We start from the raw sequence: 13260 nt of genomic DNA, 5'->3' as shown, positions 1-13260 counted from the left end.
GAGCACCTAGCTCCTCAAAATTTGTTGTTTGACTGCTAGCAATAAGGTCCTCACTTTGAATTGCTTTCCCCTCCGTTACCAAAAGGGATAACAGTATCTTCTTCCATTCTAGCGCATTAAGGAAAGTTTTCAGTGTTGTGTTACTTTTGCTTATTAGCAGTAACTACATTAAATGAGAGATTAAATATTACAGTATGTCAACACACTCACCTGCACAGCATATGAGATAGCCAGCCCAGCATAGGCAGGAGGAATCTGGCCATGCATTAATACAATCATAAGGCCAGTGGTTGTGATAAGAGCAATGCTGATAATGTCCAGCCGTACAGCTAGCCAGCGCATTGCACAGCTGAACAGGTAGAATGGTGCCTGATTGTCATCTAGGAGCTCCTGATACCTGAAACAAATCCACGAAAGGTTAGTAGACCTCACAGTCCTGGTGTTCTACAAATAGCACAGCTACTTAAACTCCTGTTGCAGTATCAGAATTCAGGGCAGGAAGACTAGTCCATCATTGACACAAACCCTGCTTTCAAGGCCAAGTTTGAGACTTTACAAACTTTCCTGAATGTCAGATATCTACTTAGCTCAAACTCTCAGAAGTCAAACTACCAAGTTGCTGTGTACAACAATGAATTATACTGGGGGTGAATCAAAATTCAGGGACATTACACACACTTTCACCACAACTTCACCTATGCAAGACTTTCCAGAGGATGTTCGATGGCTACACATCACTCCAAGGGTTACAGCAGCAGTGCTTCAGAATATGTGTTATACACAAATGTAAAAAAAGGAAAGTTACTGTAAGTGGTGATAGGATTGGTGACACTAATTAAAACACATCAATAGCTATTTAATTTACAGTCCTGACCCTGCAGAGCTGAGAAAGCATATTTAAGGCGAGACACATGAGAGATTTTTCACAAAGCCAGTAACTAGATTTTCTGAACGTGCAACTCAGTTTTACACCAATCACTGCTGCCCAGCGTGTGCAGTGCCTTAGTGCTCTAGCACCAACAATGCTAAGGGACTGCTATTTGCACCACTGGAACCTTTCATCTAAGCTAGTGTAGCACTATCTTTCCAGAGCTTCTGTGGCAATTTTCCCTCTGTTCCCACGCTGTTAGTCTCATGACCTTGCACCTGCAAAAGCCTGATATTGTTATGGCAGGTTCTCACGGGAAGCAACTACTGCTCACATGAGAAGTGTTCCACTTTCCCTCCCTAACATTTGTTTTGCAGATTTTAGTTTATACTGGAGAAAACCAAGCATAGTGTATAACAAGGTGGATAACAGTCACTTAAATACTTGATAAATGCTATCCAATTATACATGTGCACAGAGACTAACAGCTCATCAATATGCACACTGAGGTTTTGTCAGCATCCTCTAACCAATGCTAATACCATCATAAGGAGAAACAAACAATAGCAAGTATGAGAAGGACCTGATGAAAAGTATATACCACTAAGAAAAAAGTGTGGCCAAAAACTTGTCCTCACCATTATCACTGCAACCTCCTGCACTGCAGAGAACCCCAGAGGAGGGCATTCACCTGGGACTCCATCACTATTCTTCCCAGTTGGCTAATGGGGAGTTTTCCCTTTCCCTTCTCCTTCTTGTTCTCCCCCATTTTCTTCCCCCAAAAGTAACTTTCACTCTTAGAGCAAATGTATGCTACCAGCTACAAACCTCATTAATAAATCTTTCTGAATGTAAACCTGTCACACCCTGCTTTGTGCTCCACCACTCTCAGATGGATATCTAGACTGACCTGTGCAGAAATTCCTGTCCTTTGTGGTAGGCGTGGATTGTGGAGAGACCCTGTATGCTAGATGTAATGTGAGAAAGGAATGGAGACTGTGTGATGTTGTCCAGACGCTTGAGCTCTCGAATAAAGACTCTGGAAGCAAAGAAACACTTTTAAGTGATATATACAGCCACCATATGCCAACCACTACACTGATGCATATATACTTGAAGAAGCCTATGTCCTTAATAACAGGTCAAAGTATCTCTACTTTTAGTCAAAGCAGCTGATACACTTACCTAGAGACAACATGCAGAACTGTGAACAGGACAATGAGGGGCCCCACTGCCACCAGGAACCAGGGGAAAACCCCAGAAATCACCCCCACACAGAAGAACACAAGGATGACATTCTGGATGAACATTTCTGCTTGAAATGGCAAACGAACATCAACTGGAAAAAATGGAGGGAAAAGAGGAAGACCTTGAGTACAGAAAGGTAAAACAACCTATATAAAGCAATTCAGTCCAACTGTACATCACCATTGACAAGGACAGCAATTTCTCATAGCTTATTAAAAACATACATTTTCATTAGGGGTGCTTTTATCTTCTGTGATGCTAGTAATCTTTCCAATTATTCCCATTTGCAGAAACAGCCCTGATGCAGCTCTGACCTAATTACCACCTTTGCTGCACATCAACTTCACCCTGAAACTCTAGGCTCCCCTTGCATTAACTGCTAAGAGTCTGCTGAGAGTCCATGTGCAGTCTGTAGGTACAAAAGCACGTATTCTTCTTTATAAGTGAATAGACAGACTTGAGGTATCAGCTGCCTTCTAGAATCATAACCAGGTATGTCCCAATTCCTGCTTTGTCTATTACAAGTACGCATTTGGCAATAGATAGCAATAGATATAGACTATGATCACTCCAACAGCAAGAGACTGGAGAGTATTAAGAAGGTAACCTGGAGGTCTGAATGTGGGATTTACAGCGCATACAGTGAGAGATACCTTCATCCATGTCTTTGGAAAACCTGTTGAGAATCCGCCCAGTGGGTGTAGTGTCAAAGAACTTCATGGGGCTACGCAGAATCCGTCGGAAGAGCTCATCATGGAGTCTTGAGGATGCTCTGAGAGTTCCCTGACAATGCAGAAAATGTTGCAGCATTATGAAAGGATGTTTGCCTTCCTGTCACTGCCCCTCCCCTGGGGATCAAAACATTCTGCTTATTTTCTCTCTCCAACCATAAGGTTTTTTTCTTGCATTCTGTGCTTCCAACCAGTGGAAAGAAGCTATTAATTTGTGCAGAAGTTTAACGGAAAGCATGGTGCAGCCCCAAGAGATGACTTACGGAAACCTCACAATCCGTGATCTGACTTCCTCTCATTCAAAATCTCTCTTGGGAGGTGACCGAAAGAACCACAGTGACAGCAATATGCAGAAGGGGTTGGGGGGAAGATAAGAAAAACAGCAGCATTAGCACATACCTTTACAAAGACGACACCACGAACAGCTTTCAGAATCAACATAACTGCCATAGACAGTGCATAGATGCCAGCATAGTAATGCATGTGAGGGTTATCTTTCATACTGTTGCTTATGACAGTATCATTTCCCAAAGTCACAGTGGTGTTCTGCAGAAAATTCAAGGTTTCAATGAATAATTAGTTAAGACAAGGATTAATCATGTACACATTACATGTGGTAGAATTTAACTGTCCTCTGTCCCCTCCCACCATATTTGATACTTCTTCTTTAAATGTAGTACTTCAATGATCTTGGAATACTTCAGAAAGTTCTCCCTAGCAGAGATACTTGACTTGCAGATTTGTAGCCCTTAGCATTTTCCCTACAATATCTTTGAAAATAATACCACAATACCTACTTCATTTGATTCCTCTCATCTCTCATTTCATGCTTATCGTTTCTTGTGCTATTCTTAACACCACCAGATACTTGCATACCACCACTCCTATTACACAGCAATATTAATCTTGGATAGGTTGTACATCTTATCAAATATGGTTGTGATTTTCTGCCAGTATGCAATAAATTCTTTACTGTCACACTATCGTACATTCTCATTCTTTTTTTGTTAATCTTTAAGTATGTTTAGGGACCTCATTGCTTATTTTAATATTGTTGGCCATCTGCACTTCATTATTTCTTCTCTGAGGTTAGTAGTTTGCTCCCCCCACCCAAACAAGAATCTTGCAGTTATATTTGAATCTTTAAACGCAGTAAGACTTGCAATCAAAGCCCCTAGAGCAGGAAAAGTCCCAAACCATCCTAGGTCAGCACAGTCTTCAAAGCAACTCCCAAAAGTCATTTGACTGAAAGCCATATACTTTAAGAAGATTATCCTGTTAGATATAAGGTCACGTTCAAACAAAAAACAGCACTAAAATTAGTAATTTCCCCCTGCAGCTTGTTGGCGCCTTTCACATTTTCACTTCCTTTTCTTAGTCTCACCAAGACAAGGAACAAGAGGGCAGTATAAAACCACATGAGCTGTTATATCTTTCCTATTAGTTGAGCTCTCATTCTTGGAGATGAACTCTCTCATGAAATCACCTCCTGGGAGCCTTACAACTTGCTTAAATTAAGAAGCACCATTTGGTCTCGTAGGACTGCTTGGGATAAGTCTAGGAGAGCAATCCCCCTGCCCGTTAGACACAAGAGAGTAGAACAGCTATTTATCTTACTCCGCTGCCTTGCTTGATCCAGAAACTCAGCCACCAGTTGCTAAAAGCTGTACTGCCCACATTCAGCACAAACAGTGCCATGATGACGAGGAATGCAAAGGGGCCTCCAGCTGCCTGAATGTAGATACCATAAACAGACCAGGGGACAGAGCCTTTGCCTTTCTCTTCCAACTGGACCAACTGACCTGTGAAACAAAAGAGAACGGAGTGAAGAAAAGAAAGCTGTTCCATGAAAATTTTTAAGTTTGTGAACATACACAAAGCTACAGTCATTGTCCAACTGTACAGAGTACTTTCAGAAACACAGACATTACTTAATACGTAGAACTCAACAGTTCAAACAGTTTTTCAAAAAGTCACATTTTCTCTGCAGAATCATTCACATCATGATATGTCTAAAAAAACGTAATCAGCACAGATTTAAATGCTAGGCTTGTATCAGCCTCACTATTGCTTTTTAAACCCTGCTGAAGTTCAAAGTTAACATCAAACAGAGGGAACCACAAAACAGAGGTTAGATCTTCCAATTCTTCATACATAAATGCCATGTCCTGCCTAGGACTCTGTGAGTACCAAGCTATACACATTGCCCTCTTAGTATAGGAGGGAGAAGTGGTGTGGGAGACAGGATACTACAAGTTTCTTTGTGCCAACAGCATGTGACCAGCAGCAGCCTGACTGAACTTAAAAACGTTGTGCAGGCACCCATATTTAATGAATTAATGTTCTTTGCCCACTGCCTGTGTCCTATCAACCATACTGACTGACCAGGACTTGAGACAGCTTTCAAAACCTGGGAGGTACATTCATAATACACTTTGAAAGCAAATGTTTTGAGCTTATTGGTGTATAAAATAATTACAGCCAGAAATCCGATTACATAGTTACCCTCTTCCTTCTTTACAACTTTCTCCTTCTTCACAGACCCTGTTTTGGTACTTTTATCCTGGGGTCTTTTCAGTGAACTGTTTGTATTCTTCTTTATATTAATCTGCAGGAAAACAATGACACTAAACATACCGGAGTAATTTGCTTTGACATTTTCATATCTGAACCCAAATTTTTTATAAGCTGCATCCTAAGGACAAAGGCTTTCAAGAGCTTAGCATTCATATCACAGAGAATATTAACTTCACTGTTATTATGGATGACTGCCAACTCCAGTGGATTTAATTCTCCTCCTTTATTAATCTAAACTGCTACCGATCTGTACTGGTAGTGCGCAAGCTTAATTTCCAGGTTCAGTGACGCTATGTGCGTACATGGTAGAGGAATGACACCCCTACTACTGAGAGAAAGATACGAACTCCCTGTCCCTTGTAAAAATAACTTACAATTTTATTAAAAGGCTTTTTTTTCCCCAAGCACCCTAGTACTTCACTCAGGAAGGCTCTCATGAAATGCCTCTAAGGACAAAGTCAGGTTAAAACTTGGTCTTGCAGAAGTCAAATGTCCAAACACTAAACTGCACAAACAATTACTGTTCTAAACCAGCCTTCTTCCCACAGATGGAAGTTACTACCTGTTCAGAGACAGCCTACATTAATTAAAATCCCCTACACAGCATCTTCAGGATCCTCTTCCCACACTTTATGTGAGAAGAGACCTCTCACACGTATCAAACCACAGAGAATCTAACTTCACCATCCATTTCTTCTTATCCCATCGGGAATGCAAATTAATGCTCCTTCCATGAGCTAGTGTTTACAAAAAGACAGTGAAGGTCAGCCAAGCATGCGGACTAGAGAATCTCATATTAACTATCATTACATTAATCTTAAAAATGGCAGAACTATAATCTTCACGCCTCAGAAAGGATATGCAGAGTAATGCATTTTATTCTTTTTCTTCTTTCACTAACATCTCCCAGGACAAAATTTCACCAAGCACCTTCTATGTCTGTATATTTATCACAATGGTACCTTTTCGGGAACATTTTTTTTTTTTAAATGTCTGCAACTTGTGAATAAGGAGCCTCTCATCTCTTAAAAAATAAACTGCAGATGTGCTTTTTAATCTCGTCTTACCAAGAGAAATCACACACAACACCTAGAGAAGTAAATCATCATCAAATAAAAAGCAGCAAAGTTGCTTACTCCAAAGAATAACTTCAGGAAACAATCAGGAAAAAGGTGGGAAAAATTAAATTGCTGAAAATTTAAATGCATGTGCTACTGAATGGTTCTTGTTATTTTCTAGATTTACATTTTTTCCACTGACTAAAATACTAGAGCACAAATCCAAGTTTGCATTTACAGCCATTGTTTCATAACAGATGCAGTGTCAAGCAACAACTTTTTTCTCAAAAAACCCCAAAACAAAGCAATTACAGTTACATATCCAAAAACTGTCAAATCTAACTTTTGTCAAGTTGCATCATTTCTCCTGTGCCTCAGTCACACCCTATGTGAAAACGAAGTAACAAACCAGGAAGATTTTTTCAGACAAAGGTCAGTCCAGGTCTGTGCTAATTTGGAGGTAAATTAAGAAATGAGGTGTACATGTAAAATAAAAGAGACAACAAGCTTCCTGCTCTGGGCATCACCAGAGGAGATGATACATTACTTTCAAGTTCAACTCATGAGCTCACTGGCAGAGTCCTCTCTAGTATGCATTCCCTAAATAGGAACTGTGACTGCAAATATGAAGTGCTAATGAAGCACAGATTATTCTACAGGAAATCTATTGGTCAGATCAACACATGAACATGTGAAGCCATTTTCCAGTCTTCCAATTAATGTCATTTGGTTCATCTCATCAGAAAAGTCATCATTCAGAGCACTTTAAAATAAACAAAACAAGTACCTCAATATGTGGTGTTTCTCCCAGCTGTAGGTTATTAAAAATAGTTGCATAGTCCCCATTTAAATTCATCAGTTCCTCATGACTTCCTCGCTCAGTAATGCAGCCTTCTTTCATGAAGATCACTTCATCACAGTCAACAAGATACTGGAGAAAATGGCAGTAAGAACAAGTCTTTATCACTATGGCCAATAATCAGACACACTCCCACACAATCCTTTTCAGTAATTTATAGACATTTGCAGACAACACACCTCTTCTGAGGTAACAGATATCTGATTTTTAAAGGCCCTGCATTGACTACAGCACCATGATTACTTTCACTGTACACAAATAAAAAGTTTTTATGTTCTGTCAAAAATGATCTGTTATAGAAGACACAACTCAGGATACTTAAACACTGCAAATACTGATATACTAAGTATTAATATTTCTATGCACAAAAGAGCAAGAAAATCTCAGAATACATCCCTTCTGATTACTGACACCAAATCTAAGTTTTTCTGATGTGATGAACTAGCTTTATAGCAAGTTAACAAAAGTGTTTTTGAACAAGGTATTTATTTCTCTGGTAAATTTTCTTTAGCCAGGTGTTACCAGTCCAGATCAGACACCAAGCAGCACTGGTATCAAATAAAGAATTAGATTGTGCTGGGTGCATATTTGCAAACCTAGTCTGCAAACAGAAACCACACATCCTATAAATGGACAGGGTTGTGCTGTTACAGGTCAGGGCATAGAAATTTCCAGTATGAAGGCAATTGACTAAACACTATTTCAAGGAAGTCCAAGAAAGAAAGTATGAGAGATGTAGTACCTGAAGCTGATGAGTGATGAAAAGGACAGTCTTTGACTTCAGGTGCTTCCTTATTGCACTGTTAAAAATGTGATTTCCAACATGAGCATCTAAGGCACTAAGGGGATCATCAAGGATGTAAATGTTCCTGTCACTGTACAGGGCTCGAGCCAGACTGATTCTCTGACGCTGTCCTCCACTCAGGTTAGCCCCTCGTTCACCAATCTGCACAGACACACACCCGTTATTTTATTTCTACAGCACCATGCAACACAGATATTCAGAGCTCAAGAGGTGGCTGGGATGAAGCAGACCATAATATTTTTATTTTTATATATATGCACACACCTCCCATAATATTATGTTGTTTTAATACATATATATATTCTAGTTTAGGTGTCCACTTCTTTGTGAAATGTGTTATACATTCAAACTCAAGGTTAACGTGCTGGAAACATGGCAGTACTTCTTTGCTTATTTAACTTTTTTTGTATTAACATAGCCATGCTTTTTTCTTAACTATTTTAAATCAAGTTCGAATAGGTCCTGTTAAGGCAGCTAAATTTACAACACAATAAAAAACTCCCAAATTGTCAACATCTGAGTCAAAAACACAGCTCAACTCTCAATAGCCCAGGGCCTGCATTGATAAACTCAGCTCAAGAAGGTGCATTCAACAGCTTGGCTTATATGCATACCAGACTGATGTTCCACTCACCCCAGTCTAGTCTACCAAACCAAAACTCTACCTTTCTGCATCTACTGATTAGTTTACTATAAGCAAAATTTATACCTCTGTCAGGTCCCCATTTGGAAGGATGGCTAGGTCAGGTCTCAGACAGCAACCATTCAACACGGTATTGTATCTAAAGAACAGTTAGATACGTAGTAAGAACACTGTTATTTGCCCCCCCAGGTATCTAACTAGTACAGTATTATCTCACTCTCTACACTAATAGCAGACATTCCAGCAGCATAAACCAAATTATCTGCCTTGAATTCCTAGGAAGAAACCGAGGATAATTAATCACCTACTTCTGAAGTACAGTGAAGGTAAGGAGGCAATTTCTTTCCAGGGACAGCTAACACAGGCCACAGGGAAGACCACCACTGGGGGAGGGCAATGGAAGGTGCCCATACATGGCAAAAAGCAGTTGCTGCGTTTAAAGAGGGCAAGGCCAAGACAGCAAGAGCAAATGCCACTTCAGTGCTGTTCCACAGCAGCTGCTAAAAACAGAGATCAGACAGTACTCCAGCATAAGGTACAGCCCTCACTGCAAATGAGCAATGACAGACGCACTGACAGACATCAGCCACAGTGACCAAGTGCAAGAGAGACAGGCTCTTAAATGAAACTTAAAGGAGTCTTAAAGACAGACTCTAAAAGGATACGTAGGCTTTAACTACAGTGTACCCTGCATTAAATTTTCACACGCTTGGGCCAAGAATTACTAAGCTTTCATGAAAATCAGCAAACAGTTCTGACAAACCTTTCTTCATCATATTCCTTGCCAAAAAGAATGTTGTCCCGAAGTGTAGCATTGAGAATCCAGGCCTGCTGGGCCACATATGCAAATGTTCCACTTACTGCAATGCTACCCTCCAACAGGGTCATCTGAAATTAAAGATAAACTGAAATTATGCTATTCCATGTTTAGAATAGACTTACTTCTACAGAGTACAAATCACTTAAATAGGAGATAGGAAAGAGAAGAGCAGAAGTAGTCAAAACATAATTTCTCACCTGTCCTAAAACTGCTGAAATAAGTGAAGTTTTTCCACTCCCCACACTGCCACAAATTCCAACAAGTTTTCCCTAGACAGAAAAAAAAATAAATTATGGTACTCATTTCTTACATTCTCCATCCCTTTCAGAATTGACTACCTATAGTACCTCCAAGGGGACAGTTGAACATTAATGATAGCTGAAAAGGGACAAAAAAAGCAAGACAGTCAGTATTTTAACTCTCAAATAATAAAAGAGTGAATACTACCCCACAGTGGGCTAAAAGTGAATCAACTATACAGGTAAAAATGAATGTATTTTAAGATCTGCTTCCCTTTGACTGGGTCTGATACAGGCCCAGAGAATGCTGCACTCATCCAAAAGCACCAAGGCCTGCCTGAACAAAATGCACCAAGATTCATTTGAGAGTGGAAGGAAAGATATAAAGAGGGAAAGACTGAAAGAAAAGTAGAATTTAGGATATATGGGTCCAGTAAAACTCTTTGCCTATGAGATACGGTTTGCAAAGGAACGCGTACCAAGAAAAGGTGAGAATCCAGTCACTTTGAAGCATTTCTCTGCAGTAAAATGGGTGGGTTGATACCCACATTAAACAATGAATTCATCAAAACTACATTTGTTCCTTTTGTAAAAAAAGGTGAAGTAGACAAAAAGGGTATATAGCCAGTTGTGGAATACATTGTTGGCCTCCTCTTGTTTACCAACTTCTGATAGAAAACTAGCCTTTACATTTTCAAGTAGTTGTGTACTCCTTTTTTAAGGCTATTTTTTAAACTATATGAATCCTTCTCAAAAGTTTAAAATATAGGGGGTTTATAGTTTAAAATAGTTTAAACTATCCCTCTACTTATATGACTACAGGAGACAATTTAAGCATAAATATCTTGATAAACACAGGGATCCCATTACTACAACATCCAACTGCCAGACTGCAAAACTTTTGTATTTGTGGAAGACATCATGTATTAAGTTCAATGCTTTTTCTTTGACATTTTACATGTTTTTACCCATCTTGGAATGAGGACTACAACTGCTTCTAAATTCTTGAAAAACCTCTGTGTCCTTCTACTGTACGAAAATTCTCAAGGAAGAAAATTGCACATTCTTCAATGAAAAGCACTGTTATGGCTCCATTACAACACCTAATCACCTAAAATGTTCACACAGAACATAGCTGAAACCCTGCAAAATTATCAAACGGCTGCAGGAATACACCATCCACCAATACCCCACTGATACCCCTGCTGCCCTGCTGATTCTTTAAGTTCATCGGCTCATATACTGTACTGAGAGCTACAAACAGCAAAACCATCAGTTAGATGTGAAAGCTATACAACCTGCAGTTGTTTCATAGGCTGTTTGCAAAGATCTAGTTTGCTAAAATGGCACAGCTGTTTACATCAAGATCAGACACTGCATCCTGAATACTGCAGTTGCCATGGATATTACAGGAGTGCACAAAAAGCAATATGCTCCATTTCATGCAAAAAACACACAGCTCTCTATCCCAAGGCACAGCTAAAAAATGAGGCCTTTTGAAAGCTCAGATTTCCTCTTTTCTTCTCTTACCTTTTCTATCTCCAAGTCAATGTTGTAGAGAGTCCTCTGAAGCCGAAGATTAACCAGATGGATGATTTTGTTCTCCTCTTCAGGGCTAGGATGGTCATCATTGTCCACTAGAAGATGGCCCTTCTGCTCTGCCAGCACAGCTTGCTGTCCCTCATTCTGCAGCTTCATTTTCTCTTTCTTGCCCTTGGTGACTTTCTTGTCTTTTTTCACTTTGGGGGTCAACTTTGGTGAGCTCTGGACGCTGGCGTGGGAGAAGTCCCAAGCCAAGGTAGCATTTTTCACCTCTATCGCGGTGTGAGGATTGGCTGGTTTTTTCTTTATCATATGAACCTCTTCCATTAGAAATAAACTCTGATAGGAGTTGTGAGAGAGGTGTAAAGATGAGACACCTGATCAAGACTGGGAGACAAGCCTATGGCACACTCACGCAGCAAAACACATCAGGCTATATAGTAGGAGGAAGCTGAAGAGCAAAAGGTAGCTCATTAGTGTAAACTAACTCCAGGCCTGCTAAGTGGCCGGGGCATTCCTGGATGTGGTGGAAGCACTTAGATACACTAAGACTTTTATAGAACTGGAATACTCTGCATACGATATGAGAGGGGCTTATTCTTTTAACACTCTTTGCAACTGCATCTCTGTAACTTCCAGATTAAACACACATGAGCAGAATACATGGGTTGGAGAAAAGAGGTCACTTCGAGGGAAAGTGACTGACTTGTCCTACACACCAACTCATTATGGAAGGAGATGGAACGACTTTTAACTTCAGCCTTTACCCTTCAACTTTTTCTGCTGGGAAAAAGTCATTCCACACAAATTTAGTTGACCTATCTGGGGCTGCTTGACAATAAGAAGTAAGCCATTAAGTCCATTGTATCATGTTTTCCACCACATCCATCAGTATTTACAATCAACACAGATGACGAAGAGATTTTTCACACAGTTTAATTACAAGATAAAATGTTTTCCATTTACACAATTTATGTTTTGAACTAAGGAGCCATTTGCAATTAAAGACTTCCCAATTCTCAATCTTATTTACTCTTGCAATTGCTATACCTGAATCATACATTCATAAGAAAGCTCATACTCATTTACAAAGCCAAAAAGTCAGGTACATTCTTACTGTGATGTTAGAGTAACCCCACCTTGTGTTACACTCCCTACAGAGACTATACTGTTTACAGTCAAACTGGGAGATATTACAATTTACCCTCTCCTTCTCTCCCCCTGCCAAAACTCTCTTCAGTGCATTTGAATTTAAGAAAGCCTAATTTAAGGTGACTCAGAAGTTGAAACAAAAATGCTCAAAAGCAATGAGATCTCAAAACCATTCTGCAGATCCCATTCTTCTCACACCCAGATTTGTCTCATGAATGCCTTATACAGAATCCATGTATCTGTCAATGCTTGTGGAATCCTATTGGGAAATTTTTGCAATGTGTAATGCACTATTGTCTTCAAGAGAGAAGACAAAATAAAGGCCTGTCCTCTGAGTTCATACTAAAGTACATATAGTGTGTTCACAGGGACTGAAGGATGAGATAAGGACTGTTTGTTATAAGGGTTTCACTTTTCTGCCATAGATTCTGTTTTGTCAGATCACAACTGCATTTTATTCATATGGTGCTGTTTCAGTCACTTAATCTGGTCTGGAAACACAAAACCTCAGTTTTGCATGACTACAAATAAAACTCTATGGTTTGTGCAAAGCTGTCTACATAATACATGACATTTCCAAAGTTTCATTAGCAAAACATGAAATTTCATTGCAGATGTTGCACTGTCTTCTCATTCAGATGGTCTTAAAAGGGAGTTTAAGAACTATTATACTGCGAGCCATCTAGTCCTGTATTCTATCTCTTACAGTGGCCAACAT

General features: G+C 39.7%; 1 protein-coding gene across 8 annotated transcripts in view; it reads right to left on the bottom strand.

The window, feature by feature from the left end:
- Positions 1 to 13260, bottom strand: part of ABCC5 (ATP binding cassette subfamily C member 5) — a 74882-nt gene that overhangs the window by 35183 nt on the left and 26439 nt on the right. For 7 of the 8 annotated variants that reach the window (XR_012650930.1, XR_012650931.1, XM_075031526.1 and 4 more), the window contains 13 exons: positions 11379 to 11729; positions 9807 to 9878; positions 9553 to 9677; positions 8856 to 8928; positions 8084 to 8287; positions 7270 to 7413; positions 5353 to 5455; positions 4465 to 4649; positions 3247 to 3393; positions 2770 to 2899; positions 2054 to 2207; positions 1779 to 1907; positions 211 to 397 (listed from right to left, as the gene is read on the bottom strand). Coding sequence is in view for 6 of the 8 variants with exons in the window: in XM_075031526.1 (XP_074887627.1) it covers positions 211 to 397; positions 1779 to 1907; positions 2054 to 2207; positions 2770 to 2899; positions 3247 to 3393; positions 4465 to 4649; positions 5353 to 5455; positions 7270 to 7413; positions 8084 to 8287; positions 8856 to 8928; positions 9553 to 9677; positions 9807 to 9878; positions 11379 to 11729 (2004 nt within the window). In the remaining 2 variants the exon portion in view is untranslated. Of the gene's footprint in view, positions 1 to 210; positions 398 to 1778; positions 1908 to 2053; positions 2208 to 2769; positions 2900 to 3246; positions 3394 to 4464; positions 4650 to 5352; positions 5456 to 7269; positions 7414 to 8083; positions 8288 to 8855; positions 8929 to 9552; positions 9678 to 9806; positions 9879 to 11378; positions 11730 to 13260 lie in introns of those variants that run through there. The other variant, XM_075031531.1, reaches the window with a different exon arrangement.

The sequence above is a fragment of the Buteo buteo genome, chromosome 7 (genome assembly GCF_964188355.1).
Source record: "Buteo buteo chromosome 7, bButBut1.hap1.1, whole genome shotgun sequence".
Taxonomy (NCBI): domain Eukaryota; kingdom Metazoa; phylum Chordata; class Aves; order Accipitriformes; family Accipitridae; genus Buteo; species Buteo buteo.
Note: the sequence above shows the minus strand (reverse complement) of the source record. Positions and strands in the feature narration are given on the sequence as shown.